Source organism: Borostomias antarcticus (assembly GCF_949987555.1).
Source record: "Borostomias antarcticus genome assembly, chromosome: 13".
NCBI classification, from domain to species: domain Eukaryota; kingdom Metazoa; phylum Chordata; class Actinopteri; order Stomiiformes; family Stomiidae; genus Borostomias; species Borostomias antarcticus.
This window is the reverse complement of record NC_140246.1, coordinates 4,372,616-4,395,796: the sequence shown is the minus strand read 5'-3', so window position 1 is coordinate 4,395,796 and position 23,181 is coordinate 4,372,616. Positions and strand designations below refer to the sequence as shown.

Sequence of the window (23,181 nt, the reverse complement as noted above, 5' to 3'; positions counted from 1 at the left end):
ACCTGGATAGAGTATTTAATCTCCCCTGGATAGAGTATTTAATCTCACCTGGATATAGTATTTAATCTCACCAGGATAGAGTATCTAATCTCACCTGCATAGAGTATTTAATCTCCCCTGGATATAGTATTTAATCTCACCAGGATAGAGTATTTAATCTCCCCTGGATAGAGTATTTAATCTCACCTGGATATAGTATTTAATCTCACCAGGATAGAGTATCTAATCTCACCTGCATAGAGTATTTAATCTCCCCTGGATATAGTATCTAATCTCACCTGCATAGAGTATTTAATCTCCCCTGGATATAGTATCCAATCTCACCAGGATAGAGTATTTAATCTCCCCTGGATATAGTATCTAATCTCCCCTGCATAGAGTATTTAATCTCACCTGGATATAGTATTCAATCTCACCTGGATATAGTATTTAATCTCACCTGGATAGAGTATTTAATCTCACCTTGATAGTATAGATAGAGTATTTTACACAGGCTGAGTATGTGGCCTAATGTTCTAGAGGGTACTGTCACTTTAAGAAATGCACATGTGGTCATAAGATCAGTCTAATAACAGATATAGTCAAAAGGATAACATCTAGATTTACAGAACCTACAGTGAGTGTATATGGTGTCTGCTGTGTGTCTTGAGTAACTGTCATTAGAGTAGATATAATGTGTGCAAACAACGCTTAAACATCACCAGACCTGTTCTCTTTCTACATCTGCCAATCTGTCCTCAGCCCACCCAGAGCACAGGGGAGTCAAATGTTGAAAGGATTCATTTCATAATTACACAGGGGTCATAGCTACAGGGAGAGGGACAATTGGGGAGTTTGATGGGGCTTTGACCAGCTGGGACGATGGGACAAAGACATCTGGTGGCTCTAGGCTACGGAGCTAGACTATACTAGGGGTGGGCGATGTAAGCTAAAACTCATATCACAATATTTTCCACTGTCCGCACGATATCGATATAATATCACGATATACAGTATGAGAAAAAAAAAATTAGGGTTCACATTTTAGTAGCACCTATGCGAGTGCGCACGAATATCCTTTTTTTTTGCACTAATTTGAGCGCAGATATTGTTTGAGTTAGAGATCAGATGATCTTGATAAAACAAATGTAAACTTACATCACTTTACTGTAATGCAGCCTTTAAAGCCAGGAAAAGACGACACTTATCATTACGATATCCAAAATCTAAGACGATATCTTAAGTCTCATTGCAGTATTGATATACAGGGTACACATCGATGTATTGCCTAGCCGTACTCTATACCCCCCCCAGGCCCCGTCCCCACCCCTCCCCGCCACTCCCCGCCCCTCTGTCTGCGTCTGCCATCGGGGGCACTTCGAGCAGCGCTGGGTTCAAAGAGCGGGGAGTGGGCGCCGTCGCTGTCCGCATCCGTCGCTTTCAGTCACCTGCCGCCCCCGGTCAAACAGCACCTTGGCTCCGCTACAAAGACCCGCGGACGGGACAGGTGCTAAAGGTCAAACTACAAAGACTCGGGGTCCCCCTCGTGTGTCTGCTCCACAGATATGAAAGAGGAAAGGGCATTTGGGGAGGGGGGGGGGGCATCAATGCCGTTAGTTTGGAGAGGGCCCTTCGTCCTGGGCTTTCATCAGGTCATTTATGAACATGCGTGAATGTGAATGTGAGGACGCCCGCGGGCGGGAGCTGTGCGGCGTTGACGCCGTGCGTCCCGGGTCGTGGCGGTCGGCCGGGGACGGAGATGAGCTCGGAGGAGGCGCTGGGTCCGCCACTCTGAAAAGAAGATGTTTGATCAATGTCGTTCTCCATCCATCTCAATCTATATCTCTTCACTCTCTCCCTCCCCTCCCTGTCCCCCGCTCCTCTCAGACGCTGGGCCGGGGGGCCTGAGGAGGCTCTCTGAACGCCACCCAAGCCCCGCACCAGCAGCCCCGCCTCCCAGGGAAACAGCCAGACTGCCTGGCGTATCGATGTCCCATTGATCCGGTCTTTGCGTCTCAGAATCGGCCGCCGTATCTCCTACAGAGCTACTTAATATGGTCCGGGGTCTCTTGCCGTTTCTCGTCTGAAGGGGAAATAAAATAAAAATACGCACTTTAAAAAAATAAATAAATAAGTAAGTAACCGGGCTTTTCTTTCTGCCCACATGAGAAGCGAAGCAGGAGGAGGAGGAGGAGGGAGGAGGAAGGAGAGAGGCCGTCTGCGTTTGAGGCGCAGGGCGGCGGCTCTGAAGTTGGGTCAGGGGGGACCGGAGCCTTATTGGGTGAGAGGGAGCTCGGCGGAGTAGCGAGGGCCTGAGAGCTCGGGATGAGAGAGAGAGCGTTTGAAACTGAAACTTCCCCACATCTGCATTAGGAGAGGGGGAGAGGGAGAGAGAGAGGGAGAGAGAGAGAGAGAGAGAGAGAGAGAGAGAGAGAGAGAGAGAGAGAGAGAGAGAGAGAAGCCCCGCTAGCTTGCTCGGTATTCATCGGTAGCCCCCTCAGCCACCTTTGAGCCTGTACACACACACACACACACACACACACACGCACGAAATACACACACATGAAAACAAGTGTGCATAATATACAAGTGTGCCTGCTTATGTACACACACGCACGCATGCACACACACAAAGACACGCGCGTGCGCCCGAGCTCTGGCTTCCTTTTCATCTGCCGGCCCGCAAGATGAGCCCCGGCTTTAATTGGTCCTGGGGGAGAGGGGGGCGGGCGGGGCAGAGTGCGAGGAGGATGGCCTCGCCGGTGTTCCACGCGTGGGCATCTCTCTGGGGGGGGCGCCAGGAAGAAAGGACCACCGCCCCACAAGTGGAGAGGGATGGAGAGAGAGAGAGAAAGGGAGGGAGGAAATGAAAGGGAAGAGAGAAGACGGGGAGGAGAAGAAAGAAAAAGGGGGGAAGGCGTAGTCACTCCCCGCCAATTAGCGGAAACGCTCTCCGCCGATATGCCGGGTTCCATTTCGATGTGAAAACAGCTGGTTATTCAACCCCCCACCCACTCCCAAAAAACGCCTTTTTGTCCCGTTGATTAGCGGCGATCAAACGCCTCTCAAATCAAAACTTTCTCTCCACGCCTCAACTAATTTCCTGGTAGTTTAACTAGCCTCCTCCCTCTCCTCCACCTCTTACCATGTCCCAGTGGACAACACAAAGAGAGAGAGAGAGAGAGAGAGAGAGAGAGAGAGAGAGAGAGAGAGAGAGAGAGAGGGAGAGAGGGAGGGAGAGGGAGAGGGAGAGAGAGAGGGAGAGAGAGGGGGGGAGAGAGAGAGAGAGAGGGAGAGAGAGAGGGGAGAGAGATGGAGAGAGGGAGATAGAGAGAGAGGGAGAGAGAGGGGGGTGAGAGAGAGAGGGGAGAGAGAGGGGGAGGGAGGGGGGGAGAAAGAGAGGGAGAGAGAGAGGGGAGAGAGATGGAGAGAGGGAGATAGAGGGAGAGGGAGAGGGGGAAGGAGGGAGAGAGAGGCCGTTCCTCAGAAGATGAAAGGCGTGAGAGATCTGAGGCTCTGACCTGGCGCCTGCACCCTGGTCTTCCGCCCCTTCAGCAGTTTCTGAACGCGGCGTAGCTGCAGGTGGTTCTCATGGCTGCGGGCGTTGTCCTGGATACGCTGGGACACCTCGGAAACCGCCCTCACCGCGCCTGCAACATGAGCGTGTGTGTGTGTGTGTGTGTGTGAGAGAGAGAGGGAGAGAGGGAGAGACGGAGAGAGAGAGAGAGAGAGAGAGAGAGAGTGTGATACAGTAGAAGGAGCAGGTATTGAACTGTCTGGATGCGTTACTCCAGCTTCCCCAGGCCCACTGCTCCTGTACAGGGGAGGGATGGGATTAAGTTACAGATCTCATATCTCTGGTACCCACAAGGGACTCCCTGTTTTTACATCAGTCTTACCTGCCCGTCCATCCCCCCATCCATCCATCCACCTGCCCATCCATCCATCCATTCATCCACCTGCCCATCCATCCATCCATCTACCTGCCCATCCATCCATCCATCCATCTACCTGCCCATCCATCCATCCATCCACTTGCCCATCCATCCATCTACCTGCCCATCCATCCATCTACCTGCCCATCCATCCATCTACCTGCCCATCCATCCATCCATCCACTTGCCCATCCATCCATCCACCTGCCCGGCCGCCCATCCATCCATCCATCTAGCACAAGATGCAGAGACGTGTTGAAGGATCCAGCCTGAACCCCCTCCAGCCCAGCGAAGCCAGTCAGCCACTAACACACGCAGCAGCTCTGAATTCGTGATGAAGGCGGCGCAGGGCTTCGTTAAGTCCGGGGGCCCCCGTCTGCGTTACCGCAACCCCCCCATGTTTGATTACATCATCAGCCCCCCTAAGAGGGGCTGACCCCCCCACCCAACCCCCCCCTCCTCTCGTGTGTGAATTAAAACATCAAAACCCTCCTGATTGCCCTGGATCTGACGCCCAGAGGAGGGGCTGGGCGTGGGGGCGGGGTGCACCCTGTGCGTGCGTGCGCGTGGAGGCCTTCTGGCCCTAAATGCGCGGTTCTCTTGCACACTCTCCCTCATCACCCCCCTCAGTACTTCATTTTATGCGGACCACCCCTCCATATCATAAGCGGTACTTGGTTAAGAAAATCTCTGTAGCAGCGTGCTGTTGTGCGCTGAAATTTCAACACACAACCGGCACCCCTTTACAGTTTGACAGCCAGGTTTATACGCTTACTACCCCAGCAGAGAGAAAGGGGATCTAGTCATTCTCTGCAACAAACTCAGAGACCAAGGCCTGTATAGACGAAACGGGCAAATCATTCTTTCTAGAAAGTGCCGTCCGATTGGCCTTTATTGCGTGAGTATTAATAATTGCAGTAGATGTTTACATCGTTAACGCATCCAAAACAACGGGGAACAGATGGGATTCTCGTTCCTAGTCCAACTTTCTGCACGCAGAGTTGTGGTTCAGTCTATGCACGTGACGCTCGGGGCGATTCGTCTGCAATGAAATGATCATGGCCTAATTGGCTCGCTTATCTTCACAACAATTACAATGTAAACCGCGCAGAGCATCTGTGTGGAGACGGCCATTTAAGCATTCGGAGAACTCTCCCCGTCTCCATCTCCAAAAACACCCCCCCACCCCCCTCCTAATTGTAGCGTGTTCCACTTCAGTGATAGCTGATGCATTAATAATACAACAGAGATATTACTCATTCTGAAGACTTCTTCTTCTCACGGTCTTAAATTCATCTATCAAGTGTGTTTACATATTATTTGGCCAAAGGAGCATAGCGGTGTTCAGTTTGCGTTGGGGTGTTGGTATGTTTTCAGATTATGCTTGGAGTGGATGATGGGCCGTGCATAACTTGTACAGTAGGCTACTGTAGTTTGAGGCCTAAGAACTCAGGCTGGCAGAGGAAAACCGTTAAAGTAGCATGACAAAAACCCCTCCCCTCCTCACCAGCATACTGAGAGATACCATGGAGAGGAGGAAAAAAAAGGAGAGAAAACAAAAACAAAAAAAGAAAACGAAAACAGAGCAATAACACAACAAGAGGAGTCAGAAAAACAACAACAACAAAGCCTCTTGTGATTCTCACTGCTAGTTTGCTTAATCAGATACAATGTGATTTGTCTGGGGTTGCTTTTTAAATAATTCCCTTTACAATACAACCGGGCTAAGTACGTTAGCACAGAAAGTTATTTTCTCCTCTTTTCTCTTCCTCTCGTAAAAAAAACGGAGGAGTTTAAAAAAAGGCTCACTAATGAGAAGAGGAAGAGGCAATGGAGGAGCACATTTGGGTGTGTACCGTCATCTTAGAGTCAGCCGCTGTTTTAATTTGTAAGCAAAAGCAGCACGCAACCAATGAGATTTTAATTGATACACATAAATAATTCCTTGTGTATATTTGCGCTTAAGGAGGATTTGCTGTTTATTTGACGATTGAATTTAGTCATTATCGGAGGCTTCTGTTGATGTTGAAGATTTTATTTATTAATATCGCGCCACGCTTAATATCCTCTGATCTGCTCCCAATTAATTATGTCAAAATCCACGGCGAGGATGTAGACGGCGTGTTGAGCTTCGCCAGGCTTTCATCCACTCCACGCAGACCGCCGCTGTGACAATACTCGCAATCGAGCCATGAAAGGAAATGAGAACATTGTCCTTTGTTGCTCAAATGAAGATAACGAGGGCTGTCTTTCACATTGACAACACTCGGCTAATGTGTTGTACGTCTGCTACTGTAAAGTGATTTATCCCCCCCCCCCCCCCCCCCTCCTTCAGAGAGGAGTAGCCTTTATCTAACCCAGCGCTGTACATCTCTTTAGTCTCTCACATGCTTGGATCTACCTGTCATTGAGGTATGAGAAGAGCCGCGCCAAAAGACTTCTTTGTGACTAGCGGTGTGTGGCGCATCGTCGTCACGTGCGTATCACTTGTTGTTAGGCTCTCTGCGCTGACAAACTGGAGCAAACCCGACATGCGGTGACGAGAGGCGGCGAACATCACACGGGGGGTGACAGCGGCGCCAACCCCCGGGCTTCGCACGCCACGCGCAAATATGAGTCTGAGGCTCCGGAAAGATCTCCTGACAATAAAGGCACTGGGAGCGTCGCTGGGTTAATCCATAGAATATTTCCCTTGAAAGGTACAGGAGAGTACGGCATGATGGGTATTGAGCCAGCCCTGCTAGGAGAGAGGGGGGAGAGAGAGAGAGAGAGAGAGAGAGGGAGGGGGAGAGGGGGAGAGAGAGAGAGAGAGAGAGAGAGAGAGAGAGAGAGAGAGAGAGAGGGAGGGAGAGAGAGAGAGACAGACAGACAGAGACACTTACTTGAAAGCTGTTGAAACTCTGGGTTGTCTGGATTGGTGTTCTCTGTCAAGTCCCGTAAGAAATGCTTGTACCTAAGAAAAGACAAAAGAAAAAACAAGGTCAATGTTTACTCGGCGTCTAAATATAAACGCACAGAGAGGTACAGCAGACCAGGAAAAACAACAACATGTTGGTGCGAGCGTGTTGGACGGGCCTTGTCACTGCAACACAACACTACTCATACAGCCAGAAACTTCTCCACACAACTAGGCCGGCCCAGTATAATTAGATGCAAAAATAAAAAAGCTGTCTAGAAGAAGGCCCAACTGGACAGCACAGCGACAAACTGCAAACAGAATAAACATTATAGTAAATGACCGTCTTTTATTAGGTTTTTCTTTAATGTCCCTTGACTACAGTAGTGGGATAAGCTTGAATAGGAAGGAAGCTCCTGGCATGAAAGTTCTGATGATGTCAATTTCTGCCCAATTCTGAACTGTGAGGTGACAGAAGGTTGAACTACAGCTTCACGTCTGTCCTCCTCAAGATGGATGGCCCTCCAGGCCAAATTAAATATTGATTATTGCTGTATCCAAAGAGATAGGTTATAAATGGCAGGACGAATCAGGGGTTCTAATCAAACGGGAAATGGTCTCTCATCGCAAGGTGATTTCAGGACAGAAGGAGAGGAAATTCAGGGTTATTTATTTTCACTCAGGCCTTTGGAAGATGAGCTCAGTTAACCATAATTCAGACTCACTCTCCGGGCATCAAAGGCTGCTCCTTCATTATAAAGCACTCTGAAAATGTTCAATCTCTATGCGGCTTTTCGGGGCGCTGATCACAACCCCCTCATCATCGCAAATATCACCTCCTGCTCTTCAGCCCTCTGCCTCAAGTGCTCATAATGCTCTCCAGGGATGTAAAAAAGGTTCTGAGTTCTGAACACTTTCACGTCTCGGATCCAACTTCACCATTTTTTTATTTTTTTTTTGCCATCTGTTTGTGACGTTTAAACGACCTCTAGCACAACGCCGTTGCTAGCCGAGTCAGAAAACATTCCACCCACATCCATTTCCTATTCACATAATGTAGACATTTTAATCCCCTGGGGGGCAAGAAGTTTGGCTTGAAAACTCAGACTCCCAAGGTGCTCGGCAGGGCCGTCTACGGTGAGAGGGGAACAATGTCACATCGCCGGGTCCCCTGCAGCCGCGTAGAGGTGTGAATACCAGAGACCGCCGCCACTGTGGCGCCCGTCACTCTCTGCAGCCACAGCGGTGTGTGTGTATGTGTGTGTGTGTGTAATTGACTGCATGTGCGTGTGCGAGCACCTGCCTGCGTGTGTTTGTGTGTGTACAGTTAGCACGGTAAGCAGAAACCCCTGCTTCTGTCAGAGTGACTTTAAACTCCACTTCTTTTAACATTTAAGGGGGGGTAAGACTACAAGGCCGACGTAGAGAGACGGGGATGAGAGGAAGTTAGTCTCTCTCTCTTTCCCTTTCTCTCTCGCTACACCTTCCCTTATCTCTCTCTACCCCTCGCTCTCTCCCGAGACAAAAAGCAGATGGTTCGTCACCGGAACGGTAAAAACCAGGCCGTTTTTTCATCTTTTTATTCAGGCCGGCAGACGGAGCGGAGGGCAGACTGAAGCCGTGTAGTTGGGTAGCGGCGGAGCTGAGGAACCCGAGCCCGTTCATTACGGCGGCCGGGCGTCACGCTCCACCTGAGTGAACGGAAACAAAACACCAAACCCAGAACTGCTCAAGAGCGCTTTCAACAAAACAGCAACAGAAAACAGAAAAACAACCGCTCGTGACTGAAAGCGTCGTCCCTTCACTCAGAACTCCCATTAGTCCAAATGATGTCCCATTTTAGTCGTACATCTTTACAGCAAAGATCCATTTGTGGTGCATTACGGTAACCTATCCTACCCCCCCCCACCCCCCCTCCCAATCTAAAGGAGTCATTCTCAGACATCTTCACCCTGCTGTAAGGGGAAGGCGCAACGCGACCTTGGAAAAGTGCTTTGACAATTGACATTGATTTCCGCGGCGTCTGTCTCTAACCCCCCGCCCCCCCCCTCCCCCCCCAGCCCCTCCCCCGTCTCTCAGAGAGCCGCTCTCTGTCTCACTTTGGTCTTGTTTTAAGAGACACACAGGTGCCAGCGAGGCCATTAGTGCTGCCAGAGGACTTACTGCCACCTCCCGCTCTTCACGGTCAGCCTCTCTGGTGGCAGGAGGGAGACGAGTGATGCGCGTCTGGGTGTGGGGGTGTGTGTGGGTGTGTGTGTGTGTGTGTGTGTGGGTCGTTTAGAGAAAGAGCCTGTGTTTTTATATAGGCCTACATGAACGCTGTTATTCATATCTTTGCTCGCTGTGCTGTACTGAGTTATCGAGTGGCTTGGGTGAAGGTGAGCGAACGTGATTGGCTAAGCTGCTGTTCCACTGGGCCGACAGCCGACTGTTGGTTCCGAGTGAAATTATTAGGGAGACGACACACAAGAGGGTGCGTCCCACCCCTGGTAAAAAGCTCTACTGAAGTGTTTCATTGTGCAGTACATATTATCCACCATCACGTGAGAAAGAAACCACCTCGAATCTGGAAGAGAGAGGAAGAAGAGAGAAGAACCAGACGCCCAGACTGTTTGGACCAGTAGTGAACGTGCGGTGTGGTAAACGGCGCAGAGTTGCGGATGCTAACTACGAAGTTACCAGCAAGTCTTCTGAGGGTGGTGGTGTGTGTGTGTGTGTGTGTGTGTGTGGGGGGGGGGGGACTATTGTAATGTAGCCTATAGGAATGAAAGGGAAACCGAACATGCTCCAATTAAGCCCCCCTTCAATTAAAAGACACTTAAAAGGAGAAATAATTTCACTTCTTTTTCTTCTTGTTCGTCTTGTATTAACAAATACATTACAGGCATTATCAACCACGGACACCCTCGTCCTTATTAGGGAGGGGAGCGGGAAATCTAATTAAAGGCGCGGCGCAACAAAAAAGGCAGCCCTCTAATGAGCATTATTGCGGCACATTCCAAATAATGTAAACGCAGCCCGTTCGTTTAGCCGCCCCGTGTCCCGCTCATTAGCGGCAAAGCAAAGAGAGGATAACGAGACAATAACGTAATCCCAATCATATTCTAGAACAGTTCAGATATCCTAATGGAGAAGAATGCAGGGGCGCCTGAATAGCGTGCGGGCTGGCCTAGTTAGAGGACGCCGCCGCCGCCTGCTAATTCTTTTGTAATATGCAGATGATATGCTCTCTCTCTCTCTCTCTCTCGCTCTCTCTCCCTCTCTCTCCCTCCCTCCTCCCCCCTGCAGACACGCAGGGTCATTCGGGCGCCTGCACACATGTCACTAAAGAAGAAGGGAGAGGAAATATCTGTCTAATTATTTTGCTTTAAATACACGCATTAAGGATTCAAATTCCTAATTAAGAGACAACAGGATGTGTCAGTCTCCTGCATGGGCTAGCGAGCACGCCACTTTAACTAGCTTCAAAAGAAAGCGGAGTGCGCACACCCATGGACATGACTCTGAGGCAATGTGAGGGATGTACAGCACTCTAACTCTCCAAACTTCAGCAATTAAAAATATGAAATATCTCCGAGGGTCTTATCTCGCTCTAAACGGGGGAACAGAAGGGATTTGCTGAGCGAAGTGGATATTATGAGACTTAGTGTCTGGAACTATGCACATACTCATTTACAAGTTAGCTATTATGTAGTTGATTGATTGAGATCATTGGCGATGGCTGAAGGGGGACTTTAAGTTGGCTGGTGTCATGTCATGTCATGTCAGTCAGTCAGTCAGTCAGTCAGTCAGTCAGTGAGTGAGTGAGTGAGTGAGTGAGTGAGTGACAAATAAAACATGAGGACAGTCTGATGGGGGTTCATTTGAGTTTTTATACCATCATTTTTTAAGTCCAACTATCGTTGAATCCTTTACTTTGTGGGGACCTATTATGTTCTAAAAGAGTTAAAGTTCTTACCAGGTTGCAAATGACTCGTCAATTAAAATATAGAACTGACCAAGAGAATCAAACTACAGAATCCAAATGAGAGGTGTGTTGGGCCATCTCAGATCGTCCCTTCCCCAAGGTCAATCACAATTTTACTGCAACAGCTTTAAGCCATAATGCTGAGAGGACACACAAATTAATCTAAAAAATGTCAACGCGTAACTTCCAAAGAACTGCAATAAAAAATTAAATAAAAACAAAACTATTGACTCGAGGGACAAATACACATTGCTTTAATTACCACAACTCCTTAACAGTGAGTGAACCAAGAAAAAAATCGGAGTGAGTTAAGCTATGGTGGTCCCTTCACAGGACTGCTAAAGTCATTTATCAGTAAGATGACCATTTGTCAAAAGACGCCGACGGGAACAGGAACTTGGAAGATGATGGGACCATCTCAGGTCCCGCCCTAACGCATGAGTAATCTCAGAGCCGGCGCTCACACATCCGGAACAAAGGCGAGCATGGTCGGTTCTCCTACAGTATCTAGCCGGTTCTCCTACAGTATCTAGCCGGTTCTCCTACAGTATCTAGCCGGTTCTCCTACAGTATCTAGCCGGTTCTCCTACAGTATCTAGCCGGTTCTCATACAGTATCTAGCCAATTTCCCTGCTCTCAGTGTAAGAGAGCCGCGGTAACGACCCCCACCATCTCCTGCGCGTTGCTCGGGCTACGGGCGTCGCAATAGCCCCGCGAGTGCCTCGCCCTCCCTTTACGGTGTACAAAATGGTGCTCGTCTGGAAGCGGCTGCATCCCAAGGTCCTGCGCTGTGCTCCGTGCTGCAGCTACACCTCTATTATTGGTGTTGGCGCGGCCAATCATGACGAAGAGAGAGAGAGAGAGAGAGAGAGAGAGAGAGAGAGAGGAGTTTTGCTATTTACCGTCACAATCACCTCCCTGACCCTGTCGCTGTCATAATGGCGAACTTGGGTGGCGGTGGGGGGGGGGGACAGCCAGCGCTGGTGAATGCCACTTAATAAAGGCAATGATTTTATTTCTCCCCCTCTGCAGCACCTCGTGCCGCCACACTCCGCGCCCCCCTGGTCGCCATCCATCATCCTTGAGCGGTGATAAGTGACAACAATTTCCTGCTATTCCCCCGCGGCGCCGGGGGTGGGGGGGTGAGGCGCCGGCCGCACGCCATGATTATCCGGGACACTCGGGCTGCGCCACTTAAGATCATCATACAATTAGGGTCGTCCCTGGGGCCCTCCAGGGTTTCAGCGGGGAGGAAGAGGAGGAGCGAGGATCGATGAGGAAGACGGGAGCTGCGCTGGCGAGGGGGTGCGGGTTGGGGGGGCGGCTTTTACACGTCCGTCTGGGCTGAATGTGAAGGCGGTGTACAACGTACAACGTGTGTTGGGTCGTGGTACAGCTAGCGGGATGGGCTACAGCTACTGTAGGCTACAGTAGTTCCCATAAATGCAGAGACCGGTCAAAGCCTAGCCCCAACCCTAAGCCCTAACCTTAACCCAACCCTATACATAAGCCTAACCTTAACCTTTAACCTAACCCTAAACCTAACCCTACTTTACCCCTAAATGGCCTCTGCGTTTATGGGAACTAGCCTTTGCCCTCCTTCTACACCGGCCGTAGCTGTACCCCTTCTAGCCACGACCCACCACCCCAAAGGGAAGAGAGGCAGGAACGGCTCAAGTTAGTCAGACAAAGCCCCCTCCACGGACGCGCGCAGGCATAAACCTTCCCCGAGACGAGAAGACGAAGAGTATCATTTCCTGTTGCACGTGACGGATTGACAACAGCGCGTGCGAGGAGCCACAGCGACCGCGCGACGAGAGAGAGAGAGACGAGACGGACTAATTAAGACGCGCGCGACCGTCTCGATAAACCCGTGTCACCGTATCCGCGGCATCGGGTACCGTGAGCGCGTTGTGGCCCGTCTCTCTTTGCGTTGCACTAATTAACGAGGGAGATCAAGACCGCATGAAATTACAGCCTGCGGAATAAGGGTGGGGGCTTTTTATGAGAAGGGGAGGGGAGGGGGGGGGGGGCGGGATTCTGACAGTTCTTGGAGCGCTTACTGTACACGGACGCTGCATCCAGTAATAATTACATCTGTCACAGCCGCCCTCCGTTCCACGGCCCGGCGGGTTGAACTAACAAAAAACAACGAAAAAGAAAAAAACAAGAGGAGGAGAAGTGGAGCGTGGAGAGAGTACTCATGACCCGTCTTGACGACGAGTGCTCCCCGCTACCGAACAGCGGTCCCGATCCGGTCCACACGACGCCTAATCACACATCTCTCAAATCACTTTGAGGGAGTTTGAGTTATGGGGAGGAGGGGGGTACGGTATGGGATGTGGTGTGTCTTCATGGACAGAGACGTACTGTTGGGTACGGTATGAGATGTGGTGTGTCTTCATGGACAGAGAGACGTACTGTTGGGTACAGTATGAGATGTGGTGTGTCTTCATGGACAGAGAGACGTACTGTTGGGTACGGTATGAGATGTGGTGTGACTTCATGGACAGAGACGTACTGTTGGGTACGGTATGAGATGTGGTGTGTCTTCATGGACAGAGACGTACTGTTGGGTACGGTATGAGATGTGGTGTGTCTTCATGGACAGAGACGTACTGTTGGGTACGGTATGGGATGTGGTGCGTCTTCATGGACAGAGAGACGTTCTGTTGGGTACGGTATGAGATGTGGTGTGACTTCATGGACAGAGAGACGTACTGTTGGGTACAGTATGAGATGTGGTGTGTCTTCATGGACAGAGAGACGTACTGTTGGATGCGCTGGAGGGGCAGTGGGAGAAGGTCCTCCAGCCTGCAGTTGTGGAACTCGGGCCTGGCCTCCTGCAGCTTCTTGAAACGTCTGAAGGCCTTGTTCTTCTTCAGATGTACCTGAGAACCAAAGAGACAAACTGATAAATGAGCTCCTGGTGACTCCGAGTGTCTATCTATGGTAAAGGAATAAGGTATGCGTGTGTGCGTACTGTATATGTGTGTGCATGTGTGTGTGTATGTGCGTTACAACATTTTGCTTCATCATGCATATCTCCATCTCTCCACTGATGATATTAGCTCCCGTCTTCCGGATGGCGAACATGACACAACAACCCCCCCCCCCCCCCCCCCCCTGACAAAACCCCGCGAATCACCTTCCTGTCACTCACTGTTCCTGGTTGGCGGTGTGACAGGGGGAGAGAAGCTGCCGGTGTCATTAAATATGCATCTGTAAATCTTGTCAACACACGTTATGTGTCAACACTGGCATGGGGGGTGGGGGTGGGGGGAGGGGATTGGGGGGGGGGTTGGGAGTCTTATCTTGTCATCCTTGTCAGCCATCAAAACAAACATGGCTCCCATATTTAACGTGCCACAGCTGGGGTGAAGGTGGCTCTTCATCATGCTCTCGCCCATAAAGAACAGCAGCGTAATACATACTGATACTGCCTCACCTCAGCGGCTAGGTGTGTGTGTGTGTGCATGAGAGAGATAGAGAGGCTGTGAATGTGTGTGTGATAATGTGTGTGTGTGTGTGTGTCTGTGAGAGAGAGAGAGAGAGAGAGAGAGAGAGTTAGAGGCTGTGAGTGTATGTGTGCAGGCGAGAGAGAGAGAGAGAGAGAGAGAGAGAGATGTTCACACCAGGCACAGCTGTTTAGTTGGCCATTATGCCTCTGGCAGCTGGAGTTGGACACAGCAGCAGCTAGACTCTAAATCACTGGATTGATGGGCGCAGTGTGAGAGGAATCTGGTATTAAGTGAGAGAGAGCTAGTGTTATGAAAAACTGTCGTGCGAGTATTTCTAAAATTCAGGCCTTGTTGGGTTGACAGGTATCACGCAGTATAGAACTACTCAGAATGTAATAATGTCACATTATTATTAAGGCACTAAGGCCCCCATCAAAATGACATCCAATGTACCGACCAGCATTCTCAAAGACGTTATCTCACAACTTGACAGCGGTAATATTATATGAGAACACGGCAGACCAAAACACCTCAGACTCAACTCCCGGTTAGCCGACTGTGAGACGGGAGACTGGAGTCGCACCATTGCACCAGGCAGTGTCACTGTTTAGCTTAGCAGGGGAGCGGGGCCCATTCAGCCTATAGCTAGCCCACGTAGCCGGGGATAACACAGGGCCCCATGTTCCGGCAATTACAGCTGTGTAGACCCGGCGGGGGAATCAATGCTAACTCGCAACGGCCCGCTCTCTAATCGATGGGATCAGTCAATTTGCTGCAGACACAGCCTTCCTCTTAATTAAGACAATAATATCTGTGCAGCTCGGGGCGTCGTCCGGCGGAGAAGAGCAGGTGTTTGCCGACGCCGCGAGGAGGCGGTGGTTCGGCCGCGAACGCCTCGACCCTCCTCCGACGCACGCGGGGCGTGTGGGGGAGAGACTAACACGGTGTTGTGTGTAGCGTTCACATCTTTTTAGGCTGATCCGTCCTCCTTCCTACCTTCCGAATGAGCTTAATCCATCTTATATTGTATTTGTTTTGAACAGGTTGTAACAAAAATAAAGTGTTTCGCACGGATTGTCACATGACATAAGACACTAATGAATGAACGCACAACTAAATCACACGGGTAATCTTAAAACACCCGTAGAGCGCGGGACATTTTCCTAACAGGCGTGCAATGGACACGTGACATCTTGACGCGCGGAGCCGGTCACAGGCTGGAGGCTACGGTCCAGCCGAAGGGAGAGGGGAGCTGGAGAGGCACAGCCGCCACTATGGTGGTCCCCTCGTCACAACGACCCAGTCATCCATGCCTGCGCTGAGGTACAGGTGCTTTATGAGCGGAGGAGCTAATTAGCCGCCCACTCCCTGTTGCACTCTTTAGGGCCGAGTGAAGTAGGCAGCCCCGCCGAGGACAGTCCTAATGAGACGAGGAGGGCACGGCTTCATGGGGCCGCTGGGCTTCGGCTGAGACGTGGGTGTCAGCCACCAATCACTGACGTGACTCCATTTTGTGAGAAGCTAAATATAGATGGGCCGCGTTGTTAGCGGTGACGTTTGTCCACACCCAAACTGATGGTGCAGGTCAGAATGAATGATATACTGGCACAAAGGTCGTTCTGACTTGTATAGAAAATTTGTTTCAGCAATGCAGTGGAAAAAAAAAAAAAATATATATATATTTTTTTTTGTGAGTGATATTGACAGTGGTTGTGTGCTAGCTCGATGATACACAGAAGTCAGCCCCTGAAGAGTCCATGCGCGAGCACGCGCACACACGCGCACACACACACAGGCACACACACGCACACGCACACACATATTTAGACAAGTATTTAGACAAGAGTATTGACACATCAGACATAAAGGTGTGTGTGGTCAAGACCTTGTAAGTGGTGCTGCTCGTCTTACCCCGAGAACCTTCCGGGCATTCTGGATGTTGTCCACGTACGTGGTATAGTGATGCAACTGAGGGCAGAACTGCTCGAATCCTCTGCCCAAGTAACCGTTCTCCAAATGCACCAGCAAAGTCCTGTGAGGAAAAATGAGAAGACCAAACAAAAACGGCTTTAACGACTTGGCTACAAGCAACGGCAAACAGATGTACCATTCAGCCTTGGTAGAATATCTCCATTGGGCTGGTGTGACATTTTTCAGGGCGACCAGATGGTTTCATCAAGTCCTCGTTAATAGCCTTCATTTCCACTCTCGCAGCAGACTCTGCCGGAAGTAGATGCATGTTTCTGTCCGCATCGCCGGCTCTTTGTACGTTCTTTTCAAAGGATCCCCCAGCGAGCATTTAGCCTTGAGTCATGCAACATTGGACTTTGAGTTAGTGCACATTACTGCCTAAGAACACACAAATGTTCTGCATCAGTAGAAAACGCAGCTCAAATAAAACGAGTCGACGAGATTCCAGAAACATCATTTTGGTCTAAGGAACACATGTTTGGAGAAACTAGTGGAGGGTAGGCAGAGTTCAGAGGATGGTTTGCCAGTTAATGTGGGAGTTTCTGAGTAGAGTGCTGTTTGTAAGCCTTTCCCAGTGGGTGACATATTTACTGGGACCCAGGCGGTGGCGTGTACCCCGAGGCCATGCGAGGGGCACTTTGTAGTGCGAACGAGCCCGCCAAAGCTAGGAACAAAACAAGTCGATCAAGGAGCAGGCGAAGCAGCCTCTCAGCCCATCAGCCACATTACTGGAACACGAAGGCAATTGGTTGGGGGTGTTGACACTTGTGAAGGAGCTTGTTATCCAAACTTAAGAGTAAGTACCACACACACACACACACACACACGCACACGCACACACAGTTGCTGGATCCTACTCTCTAATGATGTTCCCAGAGACTTTACGTTCCTATACTGTGGAAGAAGAAGCACTTTGCTGTTGAAGTTGATTTAAATAGATTTTAATGAAGTTGCGCGCCAAGGTAGCCTCTGTTCATAATCAGGAGCTAGCACAGCAGCCAGGAGAGTTCTAACGAGGGCAAAGGGCGGGAAAAACAGTGTTTCCGTTTTTTTTCTCTTCACAGCCAGAGGCTATTATGATAAATATGAAATTAAGAATTACATTTTTTATACTTTTTTTCAGGGCAATTAAATTGTCTGGCCGTCAGGAGCTGGACAGAGACAGCATTAGCATTCCTCCTGCGTCGTGTTAATCCACATTAATTCTTAGCAGTTGCGACATCCGGGGTGTGTACAATAACCTGGGCCTGTGTGGCTTCATTTGTGCAGGGCTGGAGTAGAGGAATACTAATTATTGTTACCAGGGGCAGTAAGAATACACTTAGCAAACAAACATACTCTTTCTCTCTTACATACTGTACTGTACGTACATAATTCACATATACACGTGCACTCAAGCAGACACACACGTACAGTGCATGCCTGCGTGTACACACACGTGAACGCACACACACACACACACACACACACACACACACACACACACACAAAACAATAAAGCAGAACACTGTTGAAGTCAAAGAGGAGTGTACGACTTGGTTTGTGTAGCAGTTTTTCCCCCTCCAGCGCTGACAAGGACAGACTTCCGTCATGTGGGAGGTTACTTGATCTGTTTTCATATCACATTTATTCTCATTAACAAACCCCCTAGACACCTTCTTTGGTACAGTGTATTCATCTTTCAAATACGTTTTTGATTTTGTGCTACTTACTCGATAAAGTGACAGCTCTTTCAAGTGGGTTATCATAGTTTGTTATGGCACAGTTGGGGATAATTGGGTTGCTCCCTCCAACGTCTGGTCTCAGCTCTCAATAAACAGCCGTAACCATGATGAATGCCGCAGGGGTATCAATACATCCAAATATATCCTTTTTAGTCACACTTTAATTAAACCAGAATTAATTATAGTGGCTCATCACCATGGAGTGAAGTCAATCAAAACATACAATGTCTATGGAACGCACCACATGCGCACGCGCGCACACATACGCACACAATTTGTGATTTTACATCAGAGGGCCATTTGCCTGCGCATGGCTGACAAGCGTCTTACTGAATGCTCTTATAGGTTTCGAGTGTCGTTTCTGTGCTCTTGTGTTCTCAATGCTAAAAGACCAGGAATGGAGCTTAAAAGTAATCTCACCATCTCAGGCAAAAAGACAGTGACTGGACTGCGCACCTCCGACGTGGGCCCCGCTGCCTCACATCAGGGATGCGTATTATTCCTTTGATATCCAACAAACTTGTGTTTTGTACTATAAACACAGCAAGTAGTTTTGGGCTCTGAGCCTGTCACGCTGACATTGCACTAGATGTTCGTCAGGAGCGTCTTTCCTATCCACTTTCGGCCGTACCGTACCAGCGTTAGACCTGCACATCATCCCCACATCAACTGCAACCACCATCTGTGCACTCTATGCCAAATGATAGACAGGGGACTTATTGGAAAAAGGAAAAGTCTATCAGTCATTGCTCTAAATCAGTCCACCACAGATGCATCTCCCTGGCTCTAAACGGAGGACTTGCCACGATGCCTCAACCATCGATTCAATAAAGGCCTTATAATGAAGATTTATGGCAACCAAGTAACAATTTATCTGATACATCACGCCTGGTAATACATTCCTCAATCTTCATTCCAACACTCTGAAGCAGAAAGCCTGTCATCCTGGGGTGGATGGGAAGCTTAGGGACTTAAGGCCTCTCATTACTTAGACCGTGTGTGAATACAATTCACAATCAACGGCGCTATATCCAGTTTCCCTGATAAGCACGCTACATTAATAGAAAGAAAGAAAAAAAGGAACCTGTACAGTTCAACTCTACCTAAAACACGTCCACTGGGGTTCAACTGATGAGTTCAAGCTCCTGGTTTTCAGGCTGAGGACATCAATATAGATATTTTACTAGCTAGCTCAGCACATAAGTGGTTTGGTTCATAGTCGATCGTCCGACATGTCGGCCAATAAAAGAATGTTGATGCAACTGTCAGGACACATGTAGCCAAGCATGTCGACAATTTACAATTGACTGTTTAAACCAACCACGTATGTGAATTAAGTAATAGCTCAAGAGCTTTATATGCCGTACACTTCCACTGATACAACAAGGTGCCCACTGACGAGAACTAAACTTTTAAGACACTCCTAAAAGTAAGGCTACACTTTGAGTGACCTCACACCACCCTGACCGTCCGGTCCACTCCAAGTCTGAGCTTGGCGCTATAGCTCTTAGAAGTCTAAGGCTGCAGTTTGGGTGTAGGCTAACAAACAGTCCACCAGTATGGAGCCCAAAAGAACATCCCTCTCCAGGGATCCTAGAGGCCTGGTTGAACCACCGTTGGGGTCAGTCTCATCAATTAGTAGAGAGAACTCCAAAAACAAGGCGCCTGCCCTGCAGCCAGCCAAACCCAGCCTGAGTCAGAGTGATATATTTGATACATTAAATATGGATTACTCCCATTCAAACTATCCGCGTTTATTTACTGTGCTGCTAATACACAACTTGCCTGCAGAGACACAACAAATAGTTTGTGTTCATTTCAGGAGATCACGCAGAAGATGAATGACTGCACTCAAGGTAACTACAAGTGATATGAGATAACTAGACACAAGGGGCGACAGTGTCAAGACTGGAGCTACATCTCATTGATTCCTTCTAATGGTGAAGATAAGCAGTACTAGACCAGGCAAACTCAAAGAGTTTATCTCAACTTCATTCTTATGCAAGAGACCAATTAATGTTTTTTTTTCTCTTCCGTCTTATGTCGCCCCTAACCTCTACACAGCATGAATATTCTGTTAATTATTCAGAAGACACAGTACTTACTGGTTTACTGAATGAATGGATTTAATTGAACTGAAGATGCTTTCTCTAACTTCTTGCCTGAGGGTGCCTTTGGCCTTCAGAATCTCCACAAAGTACTGAAAAAGAGAATGGAGAGAAGCAGAGGAAGACAAAATTAAGTATTCTTCTGCCATTTGTGTGTTTAAGGCTCTCATTTAGCTGCGTCTGTCATCTTTCATCGCATACCCCTGAGACAGGAAGAAAACAGGCCTTGAAAAGAGGGTGCTTACACCACTAGACATCTCAATTACATCCCACATGGAGGGAGTACATTTATCTAATGGGAGATTACCAGAGGGGACAAACATGAGACTGCATAAAACATACAAGCGCATGAACAAAACGATTTTGCAATAATCAACCGAATAAAAAAAGGCTGATAGAAAACAACGTACATGATTGTTGACTATTATAATGTACTGGTTATGTAATAGTCGAGACATTCAGCCCTACTGTTAACTGTACAGAGTATGATGAATCAGCGATAGATCTGCTGGTGACACGACCAAAACGGTATTTTGAAAACTGGGCTGCACTGGGAGTTTCAATCCAACTACCCATCCAAAAAGTGAAACTTTCAAATATTCTAGATTCATTACACAAAGTGAAATATTTCAAGCCTTTTTGGTTTTAATATTGATAATTACAGCTCATGAAAATCAAAAATTCAGTATCTAAAAATATTTGAATATTACATAAGACCAATCAAAATGTATTTATAATACAGAAATGTTGACCTTCTGAAAGGTATCTTTATTTATGCACTCAATACTTGGTAAGGGCTCCTTTTGCACAAATTACTGCATCAATGCGGCATGGCTTGGAGGCCATCAGACTGTGGCACTGCTAAGGTGTTATGGAAGCCCAGGTTGCTTTGATAGCGGCCTTCAGCTTGTCTGCATTGTTAGGTGTGGTCTGGTCGGTCTGTCTGTCTATCTACCTACCTACAGTATCTATCTATCTATCCACAGTATTTATCTATCAATCCATCTACAATATCTATCAATCTACAGTATCTATCAATCTACATTATCTACAGTATCTATCAATCTATCAGTCTATCAATCTATCTATCAATATCTACAGTACCTATATCTACAGTATCTATCTACAGTTTCTATAGTATCCATCTACTGTATCAATCTATCCACAGTATCCATCTATCTATCCATCGATCTATCCATCTACAGTATCAATCAATACATCTATCAGTCTATCAATCAATCTATCTGTCAATATCTACAGTATCTATCTACAGTATCTATCAATATCTACAGTATCTATCAATATCTATCAATATCTATCTATCTATCCATCCATCCATCCATCCATCCATCCATCCATCCATCCACCAGGTGGTGACCAACACTACTGGTTCCCAGACAGTAGGGATTGTTTCAGCTGACTGACCGTGTTGACCAGCTCCAGCTGCTCGCAGTAGCGCTGCTCGGTCTGGACCAGCTCGCGGGCGGTGCGCGTGCGCTTCCTCTCCCAGCGGTCCCTCTGCTCCTGGATGCTGCGGCTGCCTGGCTGGGGGCCTCCCGGGCCGGGGGAGAAGCTCATGGTCGAGGTGGGCGGGGTGGAGGAGGTGGGGGTTGCTCCGGACGCCACGTCAGGGGGAACTGTCGAGGTGTAGCATCAACAGCATTTTTGTTTAAGAGGATATTTTTAGAATGTGACCTGTACTTATTCTGTATGCTCTGTATTTTTTTTTTTTTTTTTTGGTCTGTGTAATGATTTCATACTGTTGTTATTTCTTAAATGATATGTACTTGTGTGTACTCTTTGTTTAATGAAAAAACAATATACAGACGTTAAAAAATTTGATATTTTAGGCTCTGCCTTGTCATTAGTTCCCTCCCTCCATCCCCTTGAGTCCCCACCACACCTCCCCCCGTCATTAGTGTCATCCCCCCTGTAGTACCGGGGCCACGGAGCGGGCAGAGAGACCCCGCTTAGCGGCAATTAACCCCCGCGCCGACCGTTCCCCCGGGAGAGCCTTGCATCAGACACCCACTAACACACTGTAAACAAGAGGGCCTGCTGATCAATGCCAAACTGTGGGCCCTTCTTCCACACTCACAGTCAGAGAGAGAGAGAGAGAGAGAGAGAGAGAGAGAGAGAGAGAGAGAGAGAGAGAGAGAGAGAGAGAGAGAGAGAGAGAGAGAGTAGGCCTTCATAGGTCAGCCAACATAACGAGTGAAAAACTCTGGGTTTTTTGTGCGTGGCTGAAAGCCAGCGCAGCATGGAGAGCAAATGTCAGGTTGTCCCTCTCTCCCTTCCCAATTAATACATCCCTATGTGTTCCCTTGTTGACCTGCAGTTCTATGTTGCTACCACAAGAGGCAGTGGTCCCAGAACATCAAAACAAAAGACTATGACACCGTTGGTTTTCAAGAGCTCTGGTGGCCTAGTGGTTAAGGAGCTCATCTGCCATGCTGTACGTGCGAGTTCAAATCCCACGAAACTCGTGGGTTCAAAAATGTCAGTTATTGAATTTATGTGCAGTAATTGAACATATGAAATACTCGTTTTGAAATTACACCTACAATATGTGTCTCAGTAATTACCTATTATATATAGACCCTTTTACTGTTGGTAAACAATTAAGTGTGCGGGCGCATTTTGGCAACCGGTGGGGGCAGGTGGGTAGCCCAGAGAGGGGTCCACAGCCCCCAACCCAATATGACGCAAGGGGGAGGAGTCTCGCCACCACACCACGGGCCCCACAACTCAGCCCTCGAGTGGGCTAGAGACACAGGGTCTTCATTGGTGGGGGCAGGTGGGTGGCCCGGAGAGAGGTAAACTGTCCACGATCAGCTCTGACCCGAGGGGGCGGAGTCTCGCTATCACGCCACTATCCACGCCAAGGATCCCACAACTCAGCCCGAGTGGGCTAGAGACCCACGGTCTTCGCCAGTGAGTGCAAGGAGATTGCCCCGAGTTCACTGTACTGTACCCAGATAACTTGTGTTATCTGGGTTTATCCCTTACCTTTATCCAGAAACAGAAGTTGAACCAATTGCGGCAAAATAGCTAACGTTACAGGAATCATCAGTGTAACTGCTTTAGCCACCGACCGCTACCATTAAAGGAGTAGTAAAGGGAAAATGCATGTTTAGTCC

The 23,181-nt window shown here is 48.6% G+C and overlaps 1 protein-coding gene across 1 annotated transcript in view; it reads right to left on the bottom strand.

Annotated features, from left to right (window-relative positions):
* arhgef39 (Rho guanine nucleotide exchange factor (GEF) 39) overlaps positions 1-21,619 on the bottom strand; it is a gene marked incomplete at both ends in the record, with an annotated part of 47,032 nt that extends 25,413 nt beyond the window's left edge. The window contains 6 exons of the mRNA XM_084447707.1: positions 3,501-3,629; positions 6,797-6,867; positions 13,550-13,668; positions 16,150-16,270; positions 20,039-20,133; positions 21,467-21,619. Of these exons, the coding sequence (XP_084303833.1) occupies positions 3,501-3,629; positions 6,797-6,867; positions 13,550-13,668; positions 16,150-16,270; positions 20,039-20,133; positions 21,467-21,619 (688 nt within the window). The remainder of the gene's footprint in view (positions 1-3,500; positions 3,630-6,796; positions 6,868-13,549; positions 13,669-16,149; positions 16,271-20,038; positions 20,134-21,466) is intronic.
* Between the last annotated feature and the right edge of the window lie 1,562 nt (positions 21,620-23,181).